At 55.3% G+C, this 24,781-nt stretch overlaps 1 protein-coding gene and 1 long non-coding RNA gene across 3 annotated transcripts; both read right to left on the bottom strand.

Annotated features, from left to right (window-relative positions):
- Positions 1–9,948, bottom strand: TLE5 (TLE family member 5, transcriptional modulator). 2 transcript variants are annotated; one of them, XM_007994750.3, is made up of 7 exons: positions 9,626–9,948; positions 8,629–8,726; positions 5,130–5,193; positions 3,766–3,810; positions 3,098–3,160; positions 1,230–1,304; positions 1–1,150 (listed from the first exon to the last, which is right to left on the bottom strand). In XM_007994750.3, the coding sequence occupies exons 1-7, from the start codon at positions 9,650–9,652 to the stop codon at positions 929–931; spliced, it is 594 nt and encodes a 197-aa protein (XP_007992941.1). In that variant the 5' UTR covers positions 9,653–9,948; the 3' UTR covers positions 1–928. The 2 variants fall into 2 exon arrangements, with proteins under 2 accessions (XP_007992941.1, XP_007992942.1); XM_007994751.3 differs by lacking the exon at positions 9,626–9,948 and adding an exon at positions 9,072–9,348.
- Positions 1,915–3,091, bottom strand: LOC140711930 (uncharacterized). The gene is made up of 2 exons (XR_012093269.1): positions 2,659–3,091; positions 1,915–2,332 (listed from the first exon to the last, which is right to left on the bottom strand). It is a non-coding gene; the product is annotated as an uncharacterized lncRNA (long non-coding RNA).
- Positions 9,949–24,781: the final 14,833 nt, after the last annotated feature.

Raw genomic sequence — 24,781 nt, 5'->3', positions numbered from 1 at the left:
TGAACCTTCTCACATCTTTATTTGAAAGGCACAGCTAAGCCCACCCTTGATACAGCATTTTCCACTTCTCTCTGTAGAGATCAAACGACTGAACACAAGATAAACTGACTATATACAGACACAGGTGTGGGTGTTGCTTTTTTTTTTTAAAAACATTTTTGTCTTTTTTTTTTAATATCCCCTTTCTTAAAAGACAAGCTAGTATACTGGAAAAAGAAAAAAATAATAATAAAATAAAAACCAAGACAACTTTAGTACCCTCATCTTTATTTGGGAAGGGGAGGGGGAATCCTGGGTCGCCCACCCTCACCCTGCTCCTCCCAGCACAGCTAAGCTCGTCCCTCGTGCCCCCTCTTTTGTGGGCAATGGGAGAGGACTAGGTGGGCGTGGAGGCGTCTGGAACTAGCAGAGGTGGTGAGTGGGGCAGGAGGTGAAGGTGGGAGCATACCTGGGACCCGGGGTCGGGGGAGACTCGGGGTGCCCAGGATGGGAAGGGGCAGCTAGCATTGCGTGCATGCAGTACCAGGGTGAGAGAGCAGTGGCGTGTGCCCCGAGGGGCCCGGGCAGACTGTCAGTTACACGTGTTCAAAACGGGGGAAGGGCCGGGGGTTCTGGGCTTCTCGAGGTCTTGCTCCCTTGGGACCTGGTCTCCCATCTGACCCTCCAGGCCTTAGCTTGCCTCACGTGTCAGGGCAGGTATCCACCTATCCAGGCTGCAGGGGAGGAGGAGGGAGGCCGGGACTGGGGTAGGAAGAAAGCTAGAGGTGGCCTGCAAGTCGGACTGGGGCCTCCGCGGGCAGCCGCCATAAATACTATGGGAGTTTAGCCAATCCCGAGCTCCGCTGTGTCTTGTGCTAAACATTCCTTTCTCTCCGTGCCTCTGTCTCCCCTCTGTCCCCCCTCCCACCCTCCCCGTCCCGGCCCCCTGCTAATCCGACTTCTCGCCGTCATCCTCCTGGTGGGTGTCACCGTCGTGCCCGTTCTTGTCTTCCTTGGAGAGGTGGGCCTGGGAACCCAGCGCGGACAGCGAGAGCAGGCCGGTGCCTGCGCTGACCGCCGGCAGCGAAGGCGGCTGCAGCCCCACGGGCAGTGGGGTCAAGGGCAGGGCCAGGGCCTGCAGCTGGGACAGCTGGTGGGCTTGGAGCTGCTGCTGCAGAGCGGGGAAGGGGAACGTTAGCTACCTGGGGCCCACCTGTCCCACACCCTCCCGCCCAGGTGCCCATACGTACTCGGATGATAGAGTTCAGCTCAGGAGCAGTGACCTGCTTGGCCCTCTCGATGGCTCCCAAGACCTGCTGCTGGTGCTGGAAGGGGGTGAGGAGAGAGGAGAGGCAGTGATTCCTCCTGATCCTGACTGAGAGAGGAGGCAGGGGCTACCCTGAGGCCAGAAGGAGCCCCACTACCAAGTGGGCCATCATGTCTGCTCCTCCCGGTGGTTTTCAACCCCATCAGAAAGCACCCTCCCTCTCTCCAACTGCTTCCTTTCACCAAGTTCGTCTCTTCATCCGGCCAATGGAGATAAATGGAAAAGTGCAGAAAACGATTAAAAGGGTTTTGTGCCAAGTAGTTAGAAAACGGCCTTTGAGTGAGCCTGGGAGAAACCCCGGATCCTGACCTATCCTATGTCCGCAGCCATGTACAAAGACGTGAAAGACATGAGTATTTGTGCAGTACACAACCTGCCCAACTGTACAGGGACGTCCTGATCCTAGGAGCTCCAAGACTGTGTGCCCTGAGTCCGGCCAAATTGAGCCCTTCTCCTACCATGGCTGGAGAGGGCCCAATGAATTCTGGCAGAGCCAGCTGGGGAATGGGCCCAGGTTCAGGGCAGTTCCTCCCCCAGCTCTCCCTGAACACCTGACTCTGTGGCCAGCAGATGCTAGAATCTATCAATCTCCCTTTTTGCTTTGGCCACCAGGAAGCCTCCGTTCTGAAGAGTTCTAATTGCCCTTTTCTCTAGGGCTTTTGTTAGGTCCTTCTAGACTTGTCCCTGGGCAAAGCAGGGTACCCAAAGGATCCTGAGATACAGCGATTAAAGAGGAAATGACAAATTTTTGACAGTAAATTTGGCAGGGACAGGAGATGGGCCTTACATGGCCCTGAGGAGGGGCAGCCTTACATCCTGAGCCTCAGAACCCGAGAAAGGAGAAGAGAAGCTGGGCGTCAGGTTCCTCTGGGTGTGTGTGCATGTGGTAGTGTGTGCTCAGGATCACGTGTGCTCACGTGTAGCTGCACATTCCTGCGTGTGTGACCCTGTGCTGTCTGCACACACCGTGTATCCGTGTGTGTCTGTGTCTGTGTGTGTATCTCCCGTATGTTGATGTGCCCATACCTATCTTTTTTTTTTTTTTTTTTTTTTTTTTGAGACGGAGTCTCGCTCTGTCGCCCAGGCTGGAGTGCAGTGGCCGGATCTCAGCTCACTGCAAGCTCCGCCTCCTGGGTTTACACCATTCTCCTGCCTCAGCCTCCCGAGTAGCTGGGACTACAGGCGCCCGCCACCTCGCCCGGCTAGTTTTTTGTATTTTTTAGTGGAGACGGGGTTTCACCGTGTTAGCCAGGGTGGTCTCGATCTCCTGACCTTGTGATCCACCCATCTCAGCCTCCCAAAGTGCTGGGATTACAGGCTTGAGCCACCGCGCCCGGCCAATGTGCCCATACCTATCTATGTGGCTGTGTCCATGTGGGACCGCCCTGTGCTACCCCATCCCCGAAACACACCCTCTAGTCCTTGGTCCTGTGCCGCCCGCAGGGCCTGAAGGATGTTCTCAAGAGGGTGAAAGGAGGAAGAGAGATGAGAAATAAACATTCCTGGTACAGTTTTGGCCCATCCGACATTTCTACCTATGACATGACTCACTTCAGCTGGGAATTCCAGAGCAGGGTGAGGCCCGGCCCCCACACCCCTGCACCCCTGGAGTGTCTCTGGCCCGGGGATTCTTCTGCACAGGCCGGCTCTGGTGTCCAGAGCCAGGGAGGTCCAGAGAGGGGAGGCATGTGCCCTGGGGCGCCCAGCACGCCCCCCAAGATGGTTGCAGCGGACAGGGGCTGGGCAAGGGGAGGGCCCCCGGCACCCCCTCCCTGAGGCCCCGGCTCTTACCTCTTGGGAGAGGTAGGGGAGGACCTGGGCACAAATCCCGTTCAGCCTTTTGACAATCTCCGCCTGGAACACACAGATGAAGTCAGCGCCAGTCCTGGACGGGTGGCAGGTGCAGGCCAGCCCCAGGAGGCCCGCACGGGGCCCAGCCCAGCCCTGCCTCTTGCGGCTTCTCTCTAAGAGGGGCTAGGTCTGGTCAGGGTGGGATGAGCAAACCCGTGTTCGGGCCCAAGGGCAGCCAGTCAGTGGCAAAGGTGGGGCTGGAGACCGGCTGTCGCCTGCAGCTTAGAGTGTAGTAAAATGCAGGATGAGGCCAGAATGCACATTCCTCGGCTACATTCCTCAGGGCTTGGCCACTCAGGCCCCTGGCAGATAGTAAGCGCTCATGGGAATATAGGGAGGGCTGGGGGCCACAGGTTGTGGGGAAGGTCTCCGCCTCTCCCGCCACCCCGAGAAAACACTCCAAGGGAGGCCTGAAAAAGAGGCGGTGGGGAGGAGAGTGGGAGCTGGGGAAGGGCTTAGGAGGTAACAGGATAACAGGGCTGGCTTGGTGCCCAGCCAAAGGCCGGCCGCTACCTGCCTGGGGGTGCCCAAGGGGGTGCTGGAGGTGGGGGGCGGAGGGGGAGGAGGGGGGAAGGAGAAGGAGGAGGAGGAGGAGGAGATGGGCGTACCTGTTTGTGCATCTCGATGTTCAAACCGTAGGACATCTCATAGTACTGTATGGGGGAGAGAGAGAGGGAGCGGGAGATGAGGGCGGGGAAGGATGGGGGGGGCATGGAGACAAAGAGATAGGGGAGTGGCAGAGACAGACAAAGGGGGGAGACAGCAAGAGACAGCTGAGGGCAGGAAAGAAACGAGGCAGGTGGGAGGGAAAGAGCAGGAGGGAGAGACGCCCACACCCAGTGTCCCAGCCAGCCCGGGAGAGGGGCAAGGGGCCCGCTGGGGCTGCGGATGGAGACTGGAGGCACTTTAGGTCCCTAGCCCTGGCCTGGCTCCTCCCCCACTCCGTGTGCACCGCGAGAACACGCATTCCAGGGCTCCTAATCTTGTATCTTTCTATGATCTGTCTGCAGGTGGGCCCAGACTCCGGGGAAGTTTGCCTGCCTGGGTATAAACAGTGAGGGGTAAACAAAGCCTGCTGGCTCTGGGGCCAACAGCTACCCCTGCCCCAAGCCCCAGATCTCACCCTGCCCCTCCCCTGCTCTAAACCCTTCCATGGCTCCCCGTCACCCCTGGGGGAGAAAACCAAGTTCATTCCCAGGCCTTCACATAGCTTCTCCGTCTCTGTCTGGTGAACTCCTATTCATCCGGCAAGACCCCAGCTGTGTGCCCCACTTCTCCATATAGTCTTCCTCAGGCAGGCCCTAGGTCCCTCTATCTGACCCCAGCCCTATCCTTCTGGCTGGGAGGGTTAGGGTCTAGCTCTGCCTCCCCCAGTCTGGGAGATTTGGGTTCTGGGCTGAGACCCCAGCATCGCTGCTCGAGGGCCAGGCCAAGCGGGGGTAAGGGAGGGGATTTTTGATGCAGAAATTGCCACCTGGTGGTTACTAAACTGAGCAAGTGATTCTGGCAGCAGCAATGCAGTGTCACACCTCAGCCCCCCGAAATAAGTAGGGCTCAGACCCCCTCCCACAGGCTTCCTCTTTGAGCTCGGGCCCAAAGGGGTTAAGCATGTGGACGCTGGGACCTTGGCGGTGGGGAGGGACCCGGCTGCTCCCCCACGTCAGTTCCTGGCTTTCACAGCCGGTGAGCCTCCTCCTCCTCCCTCCTCCGCTGCCAAGGACAGCCGGGGGACCTGGCAGGGCCGGTCTGCAACCCGGCGGGTTGGCACCTAGGCCACTGCCTCGGCCAGCTGCCAGGCTAGCGAGGCAGGCTCAGCCCAGCAGGGGCCGGCTGAATGGAGAACAGGCCCTGAGTCCTCGCGCTTCCCAGGGGAGGTGGCTGGGGTTTAGGGAGCAGCTGCCCGTGGTGGATGGGATATGGGGGGCCCTGTCCCCCACCCCCAACACTGGACCTAGGGGCGGAGTTACTTTACCATCACATAGTGACGCTGCATCTCCGACTTCTCACTGGCCAACTTGTCACATTCGAGCTTGAGGCTGAGGAGGCACAGGGGGAGACGGGGTGGTTGGTGGCAGCTGGATAAGAGCCCCCCACCCTCCGTGATCCAGGGGAGGAAACTGAGGCTCCAAGGCCCCAAGACCCCTGTAAGGGAAAGATCAGCCAATTCTCAGAGGGTCAAACAACATTTTTTTTTGTAAATTGAGATGGGGGTCTCCCTATGTTGCCCAGGCTGGTCTCAAAAACTCCTGGGCTCAAGCAATCCTCCTGCCTCGACCTCCCAAACCTCTTGGGATTACAGATGTGAGCCACCCACCATGCCTGGTCAATGAAGCCATAAACTTTGATAGGGGCTGAGGACGTTGAATTGAGGGGCAGGGAAGCTGGTAACAGTTGAGATCTCTGTGATGCTGGGGGGAGGGGAGAGCATCAGGGCCCCTGACTGTAAGAAGGGGTGATGAAACCACCTTTGCAGATCTGGTCGGGCGAAAATATCCAACATTATAGGAACAATTGAAGTCAGAGGACGCACAGCAATGCTGGCTCAGAGAGTTTCACGAGCCTTTACCTCTCACGATCCTGATGAGGCCCGCAATGTCATTGTCATGCTCCTTTTATAGATGACACAGTGGACACCCAGAGAGGGTCAGGAGCTGCCTCAAGGTCACACAGCCAAGCAACAGCCCAAGCTCCCAACCACAGGGGAAAATTTTCCAGACCCAAATAGAACGTACAAAGAGCTGAGAGCGTCTGGGGCTGCGAGGCAGCTCCCAGCTGGACTTCCCACGGGGACCCTAGCTTCATGGGGGGCCTGGGCTTCCCGGGCAGACCCCTCAGCTCCCTCTTAGTCCTTCCTAACAGCCTTTTTTCTTTAGCTGAGACAAAACACACCATTTCTCCCACTCCACCTGGCCAGTCCAGGTGGCTGACACCAGAGCTTCTTATAGGCCCTCCGGGGACGGAGGAGCTGTGGGAGGTTTCTTAAAGCCCCCATGAGGACATCGTGGCCGGAGGGAAGACAGCAGGCAGGAGGGCCTCCCAGTCCAGGAAAAGAACTGGTGATGGTGGTGGGGGAGGTGTCCTTTAACCTATTTAAATCCAATCCAGCACAGGGCTCCTGCGGACCTGGCTGTGGCTTACCTGTTTCTACCATCCCTGCCCCCTCTCAGACTGGGTTCAAAGCTCAGCCCTGCGTCTTCCCTGCTGTGTGACTTTAGGCAAACTCCACTACCTCTCTGGGCTTCACTTCCTCTTCTGTAACACTAACCTCGCAGGGTGTGGTAGAGAAGAGTCAATGAATTCAGACAACGAAAGTTCTAGAACAGTACCTGGCATACAGTAAGCATCCCATAAATGCACGTGGATCTTAGGATACCCCAGGAGCCTGGCATTTTGCTCCACCAGAGACAAGTGTGCCCGGTTGAGGATGCTTTGGCCGCCACCAACTTTTCTCTAGTTTTCTTTTAAAATGTGCATTTGTTGCTACCATTAAAAAAACAAAAAAAATGGGGGCTGGGTGCAGTGGCTCACGCCTGTAATCCTAGCACTTTGGGAGGCGGAGGCGGGTGGTTCACTTGAGGTCAGGAATTCGAGACCAGCCTGGCTAACATAAAGAAAGCCCATCTCCACTGCAGATATATAAATTAGCCAGGTGTGGTGGTGCACGCCTGTAATCCCAGCTACTTGGGAGGCTGAAACAGGAGATTCAACTACTTGGGAGGCTGAAACAGGAGATTTGGGAGGCTGACCCCAGGAGGTGGAAGTTGCAGCGAGCCGAGATCGCGCCACTGCACTCCAGCCTGGTGACACAGCAAGACTCCGTCTCAAAACAAAACAACAACAACAACAACAACAACAAAAACAGTTTCACTCCAAATCCTGGATTTCTGGCCTTTCGTGAAAAATAGGGTGATCCGGCCACCCAGTGGCTGTTATACCTCGAACATCCGGTGTGTGCCTGATATGGCAGGGACCCTCGTTGGATAGCAGGAAGCGCAGGCCCAGCGGATGGAGACCCCAAAGCTCAGAGAGGACTTCCAGCTTAGCAGAGGTCACACAGCACTGTGACTGCCATCTGATCCCTTCCCTGTGGAATCAGGTCAGCCCCAGGGCTCACCAGGCGGTCTCTAACCCTTCACATCGAGGGACCCGATCAAAAGTTTCTGGGGCCTGAGTGGAAAGCCGACTCTAGCGCCTTCGACCGTCAGTGTCTCAGTTTGCCCATCTTGAGAATGGGTACGACAGTCGGACGACAGGAAAGATGAAACTTGAGGAGGCACGTATGGTCTTTAGCACACAGGGAGTACCCAAAAAGGTTGGATATTTGCAATAGCAACAACAAAATTGAGATTCCCCTTTCTACTTGGAGGAAATCCAGGATCCTTCCAGGAACATTTCTGGGGTGGGCACACTTCAGTTTGGAGAGGGCCCCAAGGCCAAACAGGGGTTTGAGCGTAGCCTGACTTCCTCCAGATTCCCAGGCCCAGTGTGCTCCTCCAGAGCGGGGCAGGTGAAAATCTATATCCTTAAACCTTAAACCAGGAGAGAGACCTGGTGCAAACCTCAGCCTTGCCACTTCCTCAACGCTACGGACATCCCCGAGGAAATAACCTCTCTGGGCTTAAGTTTCTTCTTCTTTTTTTTTTTGTTTTTTTTTTGGACACAGAGTCTCTCTCTGTTACCCAGGCTGGAGGGTAGTGGTTCAATCTCTCCTCACTGCAACCTCCGCCTCCCGGGTTCAAGCAAGTTTCCTGCCTCAGCCACCCAAGTAGCTGAGATTACAGGCGTCTGCCACCACACCCGGCTAATTTTGTATTTTTAGTAGAGACGAAGTTTCGCCATGTTGGCCAGGCTGGTCTCGAACTCCTGACCTCAAGTGATCCACCCGCCTCAGCCTCCCAAAGTGCTGGGGTTACAGGCGTGAGCCACCGGTGGCACCCAGCCTGGGATTAAATTTCTTTAAGTGTAAAAGGACTAAATAGTTCCTTCCCCTTAGATACCACAGCATGGCAAGCTCTTCAGAAACGCCAGGAGATTTCTGAAAGCAGCAGCACCTCGGAGAATCTGACTGATGCTGGGAACCCTTTCTCCAAAACTAAGCAGAGAGAGATGACCAGCCTGCAAAATGTTTCTGTTTTGGGGGTTGGGGGGACGGCGAGTCCGTGCCCTAACTCCAATTGTCTTTTATCCAAGGGGGGACTTGGGGGGATTGGGGAGGAGGGAGGGGCTCTGAAGCCACACAGCTGGGTCTTTGGGCAAATTATTTAACTTATTTTGTGCCTCGGTTTTGTCCTCCACAAAATGCAGCTGTTTAAAAAAAATGAATTCCGTATTTGTCAAGTATTAGGTCAGAGTCTAGCATACATTATTTTCCCAATCTCCCCTCCAGGCTTCAGCCTTGCCATCTGCGCAGAAGAAATGGGGTGGGGGGCTCACCTTCTCGGGACGCAGAGACCCTCGGCCCCCCAGCTCACCTGTGATACTGAGCTTGCAGTAGCTGAAATTCGTCTTTGATGCGGTCGCAGGAGTCCGAGGTGGTGAATTTGAGTTGCTGGGGTAGGTGCGAAGAGCCCTGTGGGGAAGGGGCGGCCCGGGTCAGGCCCTGGCTTGGGCTGGACCCCCCTCGAGGGCCAGCCGGGAGGGAGCGGCCCCGCAGCTGCAGCGCCCCCCCTCCTGCCCCACTTCCTGGGCCCGTGTTTACGGCCCCTGGCGCGGCCCCCACCCGCGCTTCCTGCCCCCCGCCTCTCCCGGGGGAAGCCGAGGGGGTGGGTGCGCCCGGAGCCGCCCCGACCCCCGCCACCTCCAAGCAGTGGGGGTGCGTTTTAAGGCCTGCCCTAGATGGGGGGCAGGGTGCGCCCTCTACCGCCCCTCCAAAGCGCCGGGAGGGAGTGCACATCCGAGGGGGGTGGATACGCACCCTAGGGAGCCCCCTCCCCAAGTTGGGGGGCAGCGAGTCCTCCCAGCAAAGCCCTCTTGGGGGAGGGGTCTCTCGGCGCCCGAAATCTTCCGGGGGGACCCACCCCAGATTCCCAGCGCCCTTCCTCGGGGACGCGCTCTTCCGGGAGGGGTGCGCCTCGGATCGCCCCCCCCCCACAGGCCCCCAAAGGATCCCCGCGCTAGAGGTGCCTGGCGGGGCTCCCGGAGCGCCCCAGGCCCGAGGCCAAGGCCGTCCGAGGCCCTGCCTGTCCCGGCGAGTGGGGGGGGGGCGCCAAGCCGGGAGCTGGGGCGGGGGGGCTCGGGGCCCGGAAGCTGGGGTGGATCGGGAACTGGGGGGGTGTCCGGGGGCCGGCAGCAGGAGGGGGGTCGCGCCGGGCTTGGAGCTGGAGAGGGAAGACAGGGCCGGGGAGTTGGGGGGGTGCCGGGCCGGAGGCACCGGGCCTGGGGGTGGGGGGCGCGGGGCCGGGAGCCGGGGGTGGGGAGCGCAGGGCCGGGATCCGGGGTGGGGGCGCCTGCCGGATGGGCCCCGCTTACCGAATGCCTGCTTTGTGGAAACATCATGTCAGTCGCGGCGGGGGGCGCGGGTTGCGCCCCGGCTGTGCGCCCCGGCTCGGGCTGCTGGGGGCGCCGGGCGGCCGCGCCTTTGTCCCGGCGCCGATCGGCAGCTCCCGGGGCCGCCGCCGCCTCCCGCGCCCGGCCTCGCCCGCTTCCTGCGCCCCCTCCCCGCGCGCCCGGCCCCGGCGCGCCCCGGGCCCCGCTTCCTGCGCGCCCGGCGCCCCTCCCCGCCCCTCCCCGCCGCCCGCCTCCCCGCTCCCCGGCCCCACCGCTATTGTCTAATGGCGGCGACGCCGGCAGTGGCCGCGGCTCTGCTGCTGCGGAGGCTCCGGCTCCACCTGCCGCCGCCGCCCGTGCCCCGTGCGCGCCGCCGAGGGGGGGGAGGCGCGCGCCCGGGGAGGCCTGCGGATCCCCACCCCGGCCCGCCTCCCCAGGGCCCGCCCGCCGCGGTGACCTTGGGCCCGGCCCGCCCCCGCCCTGGGCCGCGGCCCCCGCCACCCCCCCCAACCCGGCAGCAGACCGGGCCTCGGTTTCCCCATCTGTCAAAGAAAAGGGACCCGGCTGCCCGCGTCGAAGCCGCCGGCCCTGCCGTGGCACGACCTGGACGCGTGCCACGGACGTGCTCTGTGACCTTGGCTCTGGCTGGGCGGTGGTTCTCGCTGAGCCTCAGTTTCCTTTTCTGCAGAAAGGCAGCGGTAATGCCGCCTTTCTCAGGGAAGCCATTCTTGCGACACATTTATAGAACGCCTACTGTGTGCCAGGGCCTGCTGCTCCAGGGCCCTGTGGTGGGGGCGGGGGTGGGGGGTCCCTGCTCTGGTGGTGGTGCCTGGAGACAGACAGAGACAAATTAACAAGCTGAATTCCCGGCAGGTCAGATGGTGGGGACCGTTCTTCAGAAAAACCAGCCGGGAGGATGGCAGGGTAGGAAGGTGCAAAGTTAAACAGGTGGCAGGGAGGATCAGAGACAGCTTCCTCCGCCCCTAAAACGACCCAAAGAAGGAGAGAGAACAGGGGGATGGGGTACAGAGGTAGTCAGAGGCAGGACCAGCAGGTGTAAAGGCCCTGGGGCAGTACTGTGCCTGGTATCAGGGTGCCAGGGCAGAGGACAGGAAGGCCGGAGGGAGGCAGGGCCTGGGGCTTCATGCATTTGCCCAGGCCCCCCCCTCCTCAGCAGGGCTTGTGCCTGGGTTAGTATTTACTGCTGCATTTTGAGATTCCTAATCATTTTTGAACAAGAGGCCTTTCAGTTTTCTTTTGCACTGGGCCCTGCTAACTCTGTAGCTGGTGAAGCAGGCCAGTCCAGCAAGGACTTGTGGGCCATGGGGAGGACCTGGGTTTCTGGCTGAGTGAAGTGGGAGCCCTGGAAGGCTGTGGGAGGAGGAGGGACGGGACCTGGTGGTTTGTTTTTTGTTTGTTTTTGAGACGGAGTTTCACTCTTGTTGCCCAGGCTGGAATGCAATGGCGCGATCCCAGCTCGCTACATCCTCTGCCTCCTGTGTTCAAGTGATTCTCCTGCCTCAGCCTCCCGAGTAGCTGGGATTACAGGCCCGTGCTACCACGCCCGGCTAATTTTGTATTTTTAGTAGAGACGAGATTTCTCCATGTCAGTCAGGCTGGTCTTGAACTCCCGACCTCAGGTGATCCACCTGCCTCGGCCTCCCAAAGTGCTGGAATTACAGGCGTGAGTCACCTTGCCCAGCTGTTTGTTTTTGAGATGGAGTCTCACTCTGTTGCCCAGGCTGGAGTGCAGTGACGTGATCTTGGCTCACTGCAGCCTCCGCCTCCCGGGTTCAAGCGATTCTCCTGCCTCAACCTCTCGTGTAGCTGGGATTACAGGTGCGTACCACCATGCCTGGCTAATTTTTGTATGTTTAGTAGAGGTGGGTTTCACTATATTGGCCAGGCTGATCTTGAAATCCTGACGTCGGGTGATCGTCCCGCCTCTACCTCCCAGAGTGCAGGGATTACAGGTGTGAGCCACCGCACCTGGCCTTAGACTTGCGCTTTTGCTCTGAGTGAGGTGGGAATCCTGGAGAGCCGTAGGAAGAGGAGGAATGGGACCTGGTGGCGGTTATGAAAGTATCCCTCTTTCTGCCATTCAGAGAACAGGCCCCAAAGAGGCCATTGAAATAAGGCTGTTCCTTTAAGGTCCTCCTTTGGCAGGTGCTGAGCACACAGTCTTTTCATCATCGTCATCCACTAAGCAGCCTGCTCCCTTGGATGAATGCAACTGATTTGGGCCTTGGGTGTTCCCATCTGCAAAATGGACCCGGAACCCCAGCCTCCTTACCTTGGCAAGTAAGGGTGAGAGCCCTCAGTGTTCAAGATTAATAATCTTTAAAGCAGTGTTTTAATATTTTTATTAAATTTTTTTTTTTTTTTTTTGAGACAGCGTCTCACTCTGGCCCAGGCTGGAGTCCAGTGGCACTATGTGGACTCATTACAAGCTCCGCCTCCCGGGTTCATGCCATTCTCCTGCCTCAGCCTCCTGAGCAGCTGGAACTACAGGCATGAGCCACCACTCCTGGCCTAAAAAAATTTTTTAGAGACAGTCTTCTGCTGCACAGGCTGGAGTGCAGTGGTGCAATCAGCTCTCTGTAGCCTCCCACTCCTGGGTTCAAGTGATCCTCCCACCTCCGCCTCCTGAGTAGCTGGGACAACAGGAGTGCACCAGCATGCCCAGGTAATTTTAAAATTTTTTTGTAGGCCAGGAGCCGTGGCTCATGCCTGTAATCCCAGCACTTTGGGAAGCCGAGGCCGGTGGATCACAAGGTCAGGAGTTCGAGACCAGCCTGGCCAACATGGTGAAACCCCGTCTCTACTACAATTACAAAAATTACTAGCGTGTTTTGGCGTGCACGTCTAACTTCAGCTACTTGGAGGCTGAGGCAGGAGAATCACTGGAAGCTGGGAGGTGGAGGTTGCAGTGAGCCAAGATCGTGCCACTGTACTCCAGCCTGAGTGACAAGAGTGAGACTCTGTCTCAAAAAAAAAAACAAAAACAGAAACAAAACAACCCAAAAAGATTAGGATTAGGAAAGAAAAACTAGGATTTTGTATTTTTAAGATTACTGCTACTTGGTGGCCGGGTGCGGTGGCTAGCGCCTGTAATCCCCACGCTTTGGGAAGCCGAGACGGGCAGATCACCTGAGGTCAGGAGTTCGAGACCAGCCTGACCAACATGGAGAAACCCCGTCTCTACTGAAAATACAAAATTAGCCGGGCATGGTGGCACACGCCTATAATCTCAGCCACTTGGGAGGCTGAGGCAGGAGAATCGCTTGAACCCGGGAGGTGGAGGTTGTGGTGAGCCAAGATGGTGCCATTGCACTCCAGCCTGGGCGACAAGAGTGAAACTCTGTCTCAAAAAAAAGAAAGAAAGAAAAAAAGAAACAAAGATGAATACTACTTGGTAACAGCCGAGCCTTCCACCAACCGCAACGCCCTTCTTTTTCAAGCAGGGCCCTGAGAGATTGCGTTCCTAGAATGCCCTTGAATCCAGTCCTGCTGCTAGCGCCCCTGCCACCCCACCCCCACCGCCGTGGGGACCAGACACCCCCTCTCCTGGGAGGCCACCTGCCAGTGTTTATTTAGGCAGGCGCCTTCCGGTATCAGTGCGCCCGGTGACCAAACACTCCCATTTTCGAAGCCCCCACACTGTCGGGGGAGGCAGAGCTGGACACAGATAGCTTGAGCACGGTGAGGTCAGGGCTGGGCCGCCCAGAGGGACCTAGGCCTGTGAAGGAGACAGTCATTGTGAAATCATCGTTTTTAGAAAACAGGTTTTTTTTCTGCATAGAAGGAAGCCCAGAATGCTGGTCCACACTGTCAATAATCAAGCCAGCAGCATAGGGCCGTATGTTTTTGCTGTGCACCAGGGACAGATTTAAGCACTTTAACCCTTAGGTGCTGTTGTCACGCCCATTTTAGAGATGGGGAAAACAGGCCGGCAAGGTGGCTCAGGCCTGTAATCCCAGCACTTTAGGAGGCCGAGGCAAGCGGATCACTTGAGGGTCAGGAGTTGGAGACTAGCCTGGCCAACATGGCGAAACCCCGTCTCTACTAAAAATACAAAAATTAACCGGGCGTGGTGGCGCACGCCTGTAATCCCAGCTACTCGGGAGGCTGAGGCAGAAGAATCACTTGAACCCGGGAGGCGGAGGTTTCAGTGAGCCTAGATCATGCTGCTGCACTCCAGCCTGGGTGACAGGGTGAGACTCTGTCTCCAAAAATAAAAATAAATAAATTAATTAATTAAAAAACGGAAAAAAAAAGATGGGGAAAGTGAGTCACAGAGAGGTGAAGTGACTTGGCCAAAATCACACCGTGGGTAGGGGGCAGAACCAAGATGTAATCCCAGGCCTTTGACCTTGACCTTGGGCCTTTGAGCACTCTGCAATGTGGTTTCTGGCAAAGACACGATGGCAGCACGTGCTGCTGGGCTGAGGAGCTGGGATTTTATCTGGAGGGCACCAGGGAGCCACGGGAGGTTTTAGAGCAAGATTTTTCAGTTAGTGCCGTTGCATTCCACCCTGGGCGACACAGTGAGACTCCATCTCAAAAAATAAAAGTAGATTGCATCAAAATAGTGTTTATCCTGATGACTTAGGTTTTGGCATCCTCTTAGCTTTTTTATTTTATTTATTTTTATTTTTTTATTATTTATTTATTTATTTATTTATTTGAGATGGAGTCTCGCTCTGTGGCCCAGGCTGGAGTGCAGTGGTTGGATCTCAGCTCACTGCAAGCTCCGCCTCCCGGGTTCACGCCATTCTCCTGCCTCAGCCTCCCGAGTAGCTGGGACTACAGGCGCCCGCCACCTCGCCCGGCTAGTTTTTTGTATTTTTTAGTAGAGACGGGGTTTCACCATGTTAGCCAGGATGGTCTCGATCTCCTGACCTCGTGATCCACCCGCCTCGGCCTCCCAAAGTGCTGGGATTACAGGCTTGAGCCACTGCGCCCAGCCTGCTTTTTTATTTATTTATTTATTTTTTTTGAAGATGGAATTCTGACTCTGTCACCCATGCTGGAGTGCAGTGGTGTGACTTCGGCTCACTGACGCCTCAACCTCCCGGGCTCAAGCAATCCGCCCACCTCAGCTTCCCGAGTATGTGGGACGACAGGCGTGCGCCACCATGCCTGACTAATTTTTGTTTTTCATAGAGATGGGGTTTCACCATGTTATCCAGACTGGTCTTGAACTTCTGGGCTCAAGCAGTCTGCCCTCCTCAGCCTCCCAAAGTGCTGGGATTACAGGTGTGAGCCACCGCGCCCAGCCCCTCTTAAGTTTGACACCAGAAGAAAGGACCTCACGCTCAAGCACACTCACCCTGGTCCTAGCCCTGCGTCAATCAAATAGGGAAGTCTGCTTTTTGGACATTCTGGCCCAGATCGATCATCCTCTTGAGGGGCGAGGGGCGTCCTGGGCACTGCAGGGTGCTGAGCAGTGTCCCTCTACTCACTCCATGCCAGGGGCACCCCCGAGATGTTCCCCCCACAGATGTCCCCAGACATCGCCCAGTGTCCCGCGGGGGCACAATGACACGAGAATGAGCACCCCGGCTTCGAGCATGGAAGAAACAAGGCAGCTGGTGGTAGAAGGTTCTCCCTGGTAGTGTGACGGGACAGGCGAGAGACGGGCAGCCTGGGCTGGGCCCACTGCAGAGAGCATTACAAGAACAGAACGCGGGTGGCGGGAGGGTGAGGAAGGGCAGACGGCTTGCCGCAGGAGGGAATGTGTAATTAATTGGTGAGAATTGGGGTTTAAGCACATCACACTGTCTGGGTGGCTGTCCCTGAGCCCCCCTACCCCGCACACATACCCCCCCCCACCCCTGTCCCTGACCCCACGTGTCCAGCTCACGGTCTTTCCTCTCCCTGGGATTCTCAGGGCCACATCTGGGGCCAAGGCGGGGCGGAGATCTGTCTCATGGATCCAACCGTCTGAGACCAGCCTCAAGGTCTGGTTACAAATGAGTGCTGGGCCCCGCGGCCTCCAGGGCAGAGCCTGGCGCTGGCGCGTGATGGATGGGGCTGCATGGCCATTAATCACAGGCCAGGGAGGGAAACAGGTGGTCTCCGTGCAGAAGCAGGGACCTCCCTCTGCTGGGCCCCAGGGAAGGTGGCGCTCAGCTGTCCAGCCCTGGAGTTCAGCGCCTGGACTGCTGCTACCTGGCCGGATGACGTGGGGCCATAGGCGTTGACTGCTCAAGACCTTAGTGTCACCCCACCCACACTCCCAAATGCAACTTGCAAATACTTAGAGAGCACTTACTCTGTGTCAGGCATGCTTGCTTGTAAGTGGAGGTTCCGAGCAGTGACCAAGGAGGAGAGAAATCCCCCCTCCACCTTTTGGAGCTGATAAGCTTAAAACTCTTATTTTTATTTATTTATTTATTTTTTTTTTTGAGACGGAGTCTTGCTCTGTAGCCCGGGCTGGACTGCAGTGGCCGGATCTCAGCTCACTGCAAGCTCCGCCTCCCGGGTTTATGCCATTCTCCTGCCTCAGCCTCCGGAGTAGCTGGGACTACAGGCGCCCGCCACCTCGCCCGGCTAGTTTTTTGTATTTTTAGTAGAGACGGGGTTTCACCGTGTTAGCCAGGATGGTCTCGATCTCCTGACCTCGTGATCCGCCCGTCTCCACCTCCCAAAGTGCTGGGATTACAGGCTTGAGCCACCGCGCCCGGCCCAAAACTCTTATTTATTTATATTTTTGGAGACAGAGTTTTAGCTCTTGTTACCCAAGCCAGAGTGCAGTGGCACGATCTCGGTTCACTGCAACCCCTGCCTCCCAGGTTCAAGCTATTCTCCTGCCTCAGCCTCCCGAGTAGCTGGGATTACAGGCACGAGCCACCATGCCTGGCTAATTTTTTGTATTTTTAGTAGAGATGGTGTTTCTTCATGTTGGCAAGGCTGGTCTTGAACTCCTGACCCCAGGTGATCCTCCCATCTTGGCCTCCCAAAGTGCTGGGATTACAGGAGTGAGCTACCACACCATGTCTTAATTTTTTATTCTTAGTAGAGACAGGGTTTTGCCATGTTGGCCGGGGTGGTCTCGAACTCTTCACCTCAGGCGATCCACCTGCCTTGGCCTCCCAAAGTGCTGGGATTACAGGCGTGAGCCACTGTGCCTGGCTGACAGTAATTATTTATTATCCTCATATTCCAGATGAGGAAACTGTGGATCACAAAGGGGCAATAATGGATTTTGTCTGCCTTCCTCTCCACCCCCAGAGTTCTGTCACACAACAGGCCTTCATTGAACACTTGCGTGCTTGGTCTTCGTCTAGATGCTAGGGATAGAGTGACCCACGTAGCTCCAACCTTACAGCCTAGCAGGGGAGCCAGACATTAATCAAATCACTATACAAACATATGTGGTTATAATCCCTCAGCAATCCCATTGGCTCCACCTTTACCAATACACCCAGAATCCATCAATTCCCACCAACTACAGGGTTACCATCCTGGCTCACGTCCCCATCAACTTGCTCAGTGCAGCAATCTCTCATCTCATGTAGCATTTTTTGGGTGGACGTGACAACAGTAATAACGACAAAAACAAACAAAAAAACGGAATGGCTTAAGTGCATGGAACTGAACATTCATGACATTAGGGTTGACTTCAGGCATGGCTCGATCCAGGGGCTCCAACATTATCAGGATCCTGTGTCACTGTGCATAGCTGGGACAGCTGTCTCCCATGGCGGCAAACAAACACAGTTTCCCAGCAGCTGTAGGCTTTCATCCTCCCAGCTCAGCAACTCAGGCCAATTCCTTCTGCTTAATTACAGCATGTCTCAGGACTCATTCTCATTGGCCAGGCTTATGTTACACGACACCCCTGATTTAATCCCTGTGTTCTGACTGGAATCCTCTGATTGACCAATCTTGGGTCACATGACTTTTCCATTTCAATCTTTTTTTTTTTTTTTTTTAAATGGAGATGGAGTCTTACTCTGTTGCCCAGGCTAGAGTGCAGTGGCATGATCCTGGCTTACTGCAACCTCCACCTACCGGGTTCAAGCGATTCTCCTGCCTCAGCCTCCAGGTAGCTGGGATTACAGGCATGTACTACCACGCCCAGCTAATTTTGTATATTTAGTAGAGAAGGGGTTTCACCTTGTTAGCCAGGTTGATCTCCGTCTCAAAATAATAATAATAATAATAGTAATAATAATAATAAAACAAGAGCTTTTTTTTTTTTTTTTTTTTGAGACGGAGTCTGGCTCTGTCGCCCAGGCTGGAGTGCAGTGGCCAGATCTCAGCTCACTGCAAGCTCCGCCTCCCAGGTTTACGCCATTCTCCTGCCTCAGCCTCCTGAGTAGCTGGGACTACAGGTGCCCGCCACCTCGCCCGGCTAGTTTTTTGTATTTTTTAGTAGAGACGGGGTTTCACGGTGTTAGCCAGGATGGTCTCAATCTCCTGACCTTGTGATCTGCCCGTCTCGGCCTCCCAAAGTGCTGGGATTGCTTTTTTTTTTTTTTAGACGGAGTCTCACTCTGTCACCAGGCTGGAGTGCAGTGGCACAATCTTAACTCACTGCAACCTCCGACTCCTGGGTTCAAGCGATTCTCCCGCCTCAGCCTCCTGAGTAGCTGGCATTATAGGCACCCGCCACCACACCCGGCTAATTTTTGTATTTTTAGTAGAGACGGGGTTTCAGCATGTTGGCCAGGATGGTCTCGATCTCCTGACCTCGTGATCCGCCCACCTCGGCCACCCAAAGTGTTGTGATTACAGGCATGAGCCGCTGAGCTGGGCCAAATGTTTTGTTTTTGTGATTTTTCACTGTCCCCAGCGCTCCCAGCTGCTGTCCTTGGGAGCCTGGCGTTGGCAGGACTATGAGTGGCTGCTGGGGTGTTTAAGGGCCTTTAAAAGGTGTTCCCAGCATTTCCTGGGGGCTGTGCCCTAATTAGGTGATTAGTAGGCTGGCTCCGGCAGATGTCTGTTTGGGGATACCAGGGGACTGTGGGGAGCAGGGAAGTGTGGCTGCCAACCAGGCCTGCCCTCCCTGTAGACACGCAAGGAATAAATGCCAGCCTCAGCTTTGGAATGTGTGGGCTGTGTGTCTCTGGACAAGTGGCTGTCCCTCTCTGGTCCCATCTATCTGCTCTCCCATCTATCTAGTGGGTTGTGGGCATATACTGTGGTCCTGTAGGACCCGGAGCCACTATTCTTGCTCCCTGGTGCTCAGATACCTCTAACCTCTCCTCCCAGCAAAATAATCATCCCCTTTATCATAAATGGCTGAGGTTTACCAAACTCTCAGAGTCCCAGAACTGATCCAGGCCTTCAAGCTAGGTGCAGTTATTACTACCATTTTTTTATTTTTCTTTCCTTTTATTTTAATTACAGAGACAGGGTTGGGCTCTGTCACCCAGGCTGGAGTGCAGTGGCGTGATCACAGCTCACTGCAGCCTCCACCTCCCAGGCTCAAATGATCCTCCCAGCTCAGCTTCCTGAGTAGCCAGGACTACAGGTGCACACCACCACGCCTGGCTAATTTTAACATTTTTTTGTAGGGAAGGGGTCTCCCTATGTTACCCAGACTGGTTTTGAAATCCTGGGCTCAATCAATCCACCCGCCTCGGCCTCCCAAATTGTTGGGATCACAGGTGTGAGCCACTGTACCTGGCCAAATTTTGTGGGATTTCTTTGTTGTTTGTTTTTTTGAGACAGAGTCTTGCTCTGTTGCTCAGGCTGGAGTGCAATGGCACGATCTTGGCTCACTGCAACGTCCGCCTCCCAGGCTCAAGCAATTCTCCTGCTTCAGCCTCCCAAGTAGCTGGGATTCCAGCTGCCCACCACTATACCCGGCTAATTTTTGTATTTTTAGTAGAGATGGGGTTTCACCATGTTGGCCAGGCTGGTTTTGAACTCCTGACCTCAAATGATCCACCTGCCTCGGCCTCCCAAAGACCTGGGGTTACAGGCGTGAGCCACAAAAATTGAGTCCAATCTCTGCTCACACCAGAGACCAGGATAAACTCCCAATGGGGCAGACATCATAAACCAGAGCGAACCCAGCTCCTGGGATTCTCCTCCTCTCTCCCTCCCCACTCAGGGTGTGGATTTCAATGTGTTCAGCCTCCTAGACCCAGTAGGGGAGATGATCATGGGACGCAGAGTCTCTTGGGGGGGGGTCCGTGGAATCCCGTAACCCAGAGGGTCTCAACCAGGGTGATTCTGCTCCCAGAGGGCACTGGTTGATGTCTGGGGAAATTTGTGATTGTCACAATGGTGGGTGCTCTTGGCATGGAGTGGGTGGAGGCCAGGGATGCTGCTCAGCACCCTGCAGTGCCCGGACGGCTTCACCCCAGAGAACTATTTAGCTCCAAATGTCCACAGTGTCCAGGAGACAGACCTCATTCTAGAGCTCAGTAGCCACCAACCATGCATGGTTACTTACGTTTACACTGAGATGGATGGAAACGGGCCAGGCTGTAATTAACCCCAGCGCTTTGGGAGGTCGAGGCGGGAGGATTGATTGAACCCAGGAGGTCGAGGCTGCGGTGCGCTATGATCGCGGCCCTGCACTCCAGCCTAGGTAGCAGTGACATGCTGTCTGTATTTTAAAAAAAAGATAAAAATGAGATGAAAGATGCATTTCCTCAGTTGCCCTGGCCACGATTCAGGGGCTCAGCAGCCACCAATGGCCACCACGTGGGACGCCACGGAGCTAGAACGTAGGCGTTGTGGCAGAACGTCCCAGTGGGCCGCGCTGCGCAGAGACCTCCCCGGGTGCAGGCGCTCCCCGCCCCCCACCCACGCGGCGCAGGTGCCGCCGGCCGCGGTTCCACAGATGCCCACACGGGGGCAGTGTGTCATCAGGATCCCGCGCACCTTGGCTCAGGTCGCCTGCACCTGCCCTCTCCCCAGGGAGGGTGAGTGAGGCCACTAGGGGTTTGGAAACAGCAGCCTCTCAGCTTACGAATCCTTTGGGAGCCCCTGCTGTGTGCCAGGCTGTGTGCTTGGACAGCTCAGTAAATCAGTCTCATGCATGCTTTCTCCACCTGCTCACCGTGGACATCATGGGAGCGATGGTTCTTTGGGGCGGGGCTGTCCTGGGCACTGCAAGGTGCTGAGCAGCGTCCCTGGCCTCCGCCCACTCCATGCCAAGAGCATCCACCATTGTGACAACCACAAATGTCCCCAGACCTCACCCAGTGCCCCCTGGAAGCAGAATCACCCTCCAGATGAGACTCCCTGGGTTAGGGGGTTCAACAGACACCCAAGAGACTCTGCGTCCCATGATCCTCTGCCCTGCTGAGGTCCCAGGAGGCTGCACACATTGAAATCCACACCCTGAGTGGGGAGGGAGAGAGGAGGTGAGTCCCAGGAGCTGGGGGTCCCCCTGCTTTACACCGTCTGCGCCATTGGGAGCTTGTTCTGCTCTCTCGTGTGAGCAGGGAGCAGACTCAATTTTTCCCTCAAATAATTAATTAAGAGCTCCCCATTCTCGGCACTGTGGACGTTCAGGGCTGGATCGTTCTCCGGGGCGAGGCCATCTTGGGCGCTGCAGGGTGCTGAGCGGGGTCCCTGGCCTCCACCCCCTCCACGCCAGGAGCACCTCCTCCCCAAGTCCTGACAACCAGAAACGTCCCCAGACACTGCTGTCAATCTCCTTATCCGGGGGTGCAAAATCACCCCCACCTGATAATTCCTTTCTTTTTTTTTTTTTTTTTTTTTTTTTTGAGACGGAATCTCACTCTGTCGCCCAGGCTGGAGTGCAGTGGCGCGATCTCGGCTCACTGCAACCTCCGCCTCTTGGGTTCATGTCATTCTCCTGCCTCAGCCTCCAGAGTAGCTAGGACTACAGGTGCCCGCCACCTCGCCCGGCTAATTTTTTTGTATTTTTAAAATTATTATTATTTTTTATTTTTAAATTTTTTAAATTATCATATACCGCGCCCAGCCGACAATTCCTTTCTAGTGAATCAACTGATCGCACATATAAATAAATAAATATTTAGTTAGTTAGTTAGATTTATTTAGGCTTTTTGAGATGGAGTCTTGCTCTTGTCACCCAGGCTGGAATGCAGTGGCATGATCTCAGCTCACTGCAACCTCCGCCTCCTGGGTTCAAGTGATTCTCCTGCCTCAGCCTCCCGGGTAACTGGGATTACAGGCGCCTGCCACTGCGCCCAGCTAATTTTTGTATTTTTTAGTAGAGATGGGGTTTCGCCATGTTGGCCAGGCTGGTCTTGAACTCCTGACCTCAGGTGATCCTCCCACGTTGGCTTCCCAAACACACATATACACACACGTGCTCAGGACAGAGGTTTAAGTACCTGCATAACCCCAATAAAAGTTGCACAAGATAACTCTTCACTCTGCAAAGCACCATGCACTGCGATGTGTCCTATTCTACTTCATTTAAAATATAAATTTGGGTCATGATCCACTGAATTGATTTCTCCACCCACAGATTGAGAAAAATAATAATTAAAATAACGGCTGGGAATCACGCACTCCAGAAACATCCCCAGGCCCTTCCATCGTAGAAAAAAATAATTGAGCCGGGTGTGGAGGCTCATGCTTGTCATCCCAGCACTTTGGGGGGCCAAGGTGGGCAGATCACCTGAGGTCAGGAGTTCAAGACCAGTCTGGCCAACATGGTGAAACCCCGTCTCTATTTAAAATGCAAAAGTTAGCCGGGTGTGGTGGCGGGAGCCTGTAATCCCAGCTACTCAGGAGGCTGAGGCAGGAGAATGATTTGGCTGAGGCAGACGTTGCAGTGAGCCGATATCGTGCCATTGCACTCCAGCCTGGGCAACAAGAACAAAATTCCATCTCAAAAAAATAAATTAAAAAAAAAATTGGGACGGGCGCGGTGGCTCAAGCCTGTAATCCCAGCACTTTGGGAGGCCGAGATGGGCGGATCATGAGGTCAGGAGATCGAGACCATCCTGGTTAACACGGTGAAACCCCGTCTCAACTAAAAAATACAAAAAACTAGCCAGGTGAGGTGGCGGGCGCCTGTAGTCCCAGCTACTCAGGAGGCTGAGGCAGGAGACTGGCATGAACCCGGGAGGCAGAGCTTGCAGTGAATCAAGATCGTGCCACTCACTCTAGCCTGGGCGACAGAGCAAGACTCTGTCTCAAAAATAAATAAATTAATTAATTAACAGTAGCCAGGTACGGTGGCTCATGCCTATAATCCCAGCACTTTGGGAGGCTGAGGTGGGAGGATCACTTGAGGCCAGGAGGTTGAAGCTAAAGTGAGCCGTGATTGCACCACTGCACTCCAGCCTGGGTGACAGAGTGAGGCTCTGACTCAAAAATAAATAAATATAAATAAATAAATAAATAAATAAAAATAAACCCCTCCTTCTCAATTTATTTACCTATTTTCCAAACAGATTCATGGATTCTCTCTCTCTCTCTTTTTTTTTTTAGACAGAGTTTCGCTCTGTTGCCCAGGCTGGAGTGCAGTGGCACGATCTCAGCTCACTGCAACCTCTGCCTCCTGGGTTCAAGCAGTTCTCGTGCCTCAGCTGCCCTAGTAGCTGGAATTGCAGGCGTGTGTCACCACACCCAGCTAATTTTTGTATTTTTAGTAGAGATGGGAATTTGCCATGTTGGCCAGGCTGGTCTCGAACTCCTGATCTCAGGATATCTGCCTGCCCTCGACCTCCCGAAGTGCTGAGATTAATGTAGCCTCCCAAGTAGCTGGGACTACAGGTGCCATCACGCCTGGCAAATTTTATTTTATTTTTTGTGGAGACAGGTTCTCCCTGACAAACCCAGGCTGGTCTTGAACTCTTGGGCTCAAGTAATGTGCCTGCCTTGGCCTCCTAAGGTGTTGAGACTACAGACATGAGACACCTCGCCTGGCCCAGAAGGAGGGGTTTAGAAGGGGTAAAAGGGAGAGGCAAAGTTAGATTGTGTAGGGACAGAGTTCACACGGTGGGTAGAGAGTTCCAGGCAGAAGGCACAGGCTGTGCAAAGGCCCTGGGTTAGGACTGTGTCTGACAAGTTGGAGGAACACTAAAGAGACCTGTGCGGCTGGAGCAGAGTGAGGAAAGGGAGAGAGGGGGAGGGAGGGCGGGGTGGGGGGGGCTGGTGCAGGTCCTGCAGGGCCTTGTGGGTCATGGGGCAGACTTGGGCTTTTCCAGCAGGAAGATGGGAGCCATGGAGGGCTGTGAGCCAAGGAGGGACAGGCCCTGACTCAGGTTTGAATTCAGCTGTGAAGGCTGGGTGTGGTGGCTCATGCCTGTAATCCCGGCACTTTGGTAGGCTGAGGCGGGAGGATCACTTGAGGTCAGGAGCTCGAAACCAGCCTGGCCAACATGGTGAAACCCCGGCTCTACTAAGAAATACAAAAATTAGCCGGGCGTGGTGGCGCGCATCTGCAGTCCCAGCTACTCAGGAGGCTGAGTCACAAGACTCGCTCGAACCCAGGAGGGGAAGGTTACAGTGAGCCGAGATTGCACCACCGTACTCCAGACTGGGCAACAGCGTAAGACTCCATCGGAAAAATAAATAAATAAATAAATAAATTAATAAAATAAAAATAATTCAGTGTGAATTTAACACGAAGAGGCTTCTCCACTAAATCCATGTCTGTAGAAACCAGGCAGGAGCTGTCCCTGGCTGTGCGTGGGGATGTCTGTGGATGTTCAGACCTCCCTGGGCTCAGAATGGGCTTGTTTCAAACGCAGCTTCCTGGGGCTGACTCTCTGCACGGTCTAATTCAGCAAAGGCGGGGCAGAGTCTGAGCTGTGACCCCGTGTCCCGGGTGTTTCCCGAATCATAAGCTCAGATGAGCCTGTGGGCAGAAGCTTGTAGGAGGCCGTGTGCGTGGCCAGAGCCTGCAGCCCTGGGTGCAATCGTTTTGCCCTTACTTGGGAATAAGAAACTCAACCTGCTCACAGGATGAAATGGTTTCTAATGTTTGTTTTTTTAAAACAGAAAGTCTTGGCTCAGTTATTTGCCCGAAGCCAGAATTGGGATCATCAAGGAACTTAACCAAAACATTCATTCATTCGGATTTAGTGCATTTCTTTATTTTTATTTTTATTTTTTCAGGGACAAGGTCTTGCTCTCTCGCCTGGGCTGGAATGCAGCGGTGCCATCATAGCTCACTGCAGCCTCAGCCTCCTGGGCTCAAGTGATCCTTCCTCCTCAGCC

Source organism: Chlorocebus sabaeus, chromosome 6, assembly GCF_047675955.1.
Source record: "Chlorocebus sabaeus isolate Y175 chromosome 6, mChlSab1.0.hap1, whole genome shotgun sequence".
NCBI classification, from domain to species: Eukaryota; Metazoa; Chordata; class Mammalia; order Primates; family Cercopithecidae; genus Chlorocebus; species Chlorocebus sabaeus.
Note: the sequence above shows the minus strand (reverse complement) of the source record. Positions and strands in the feature narration are given on the sequence as shown.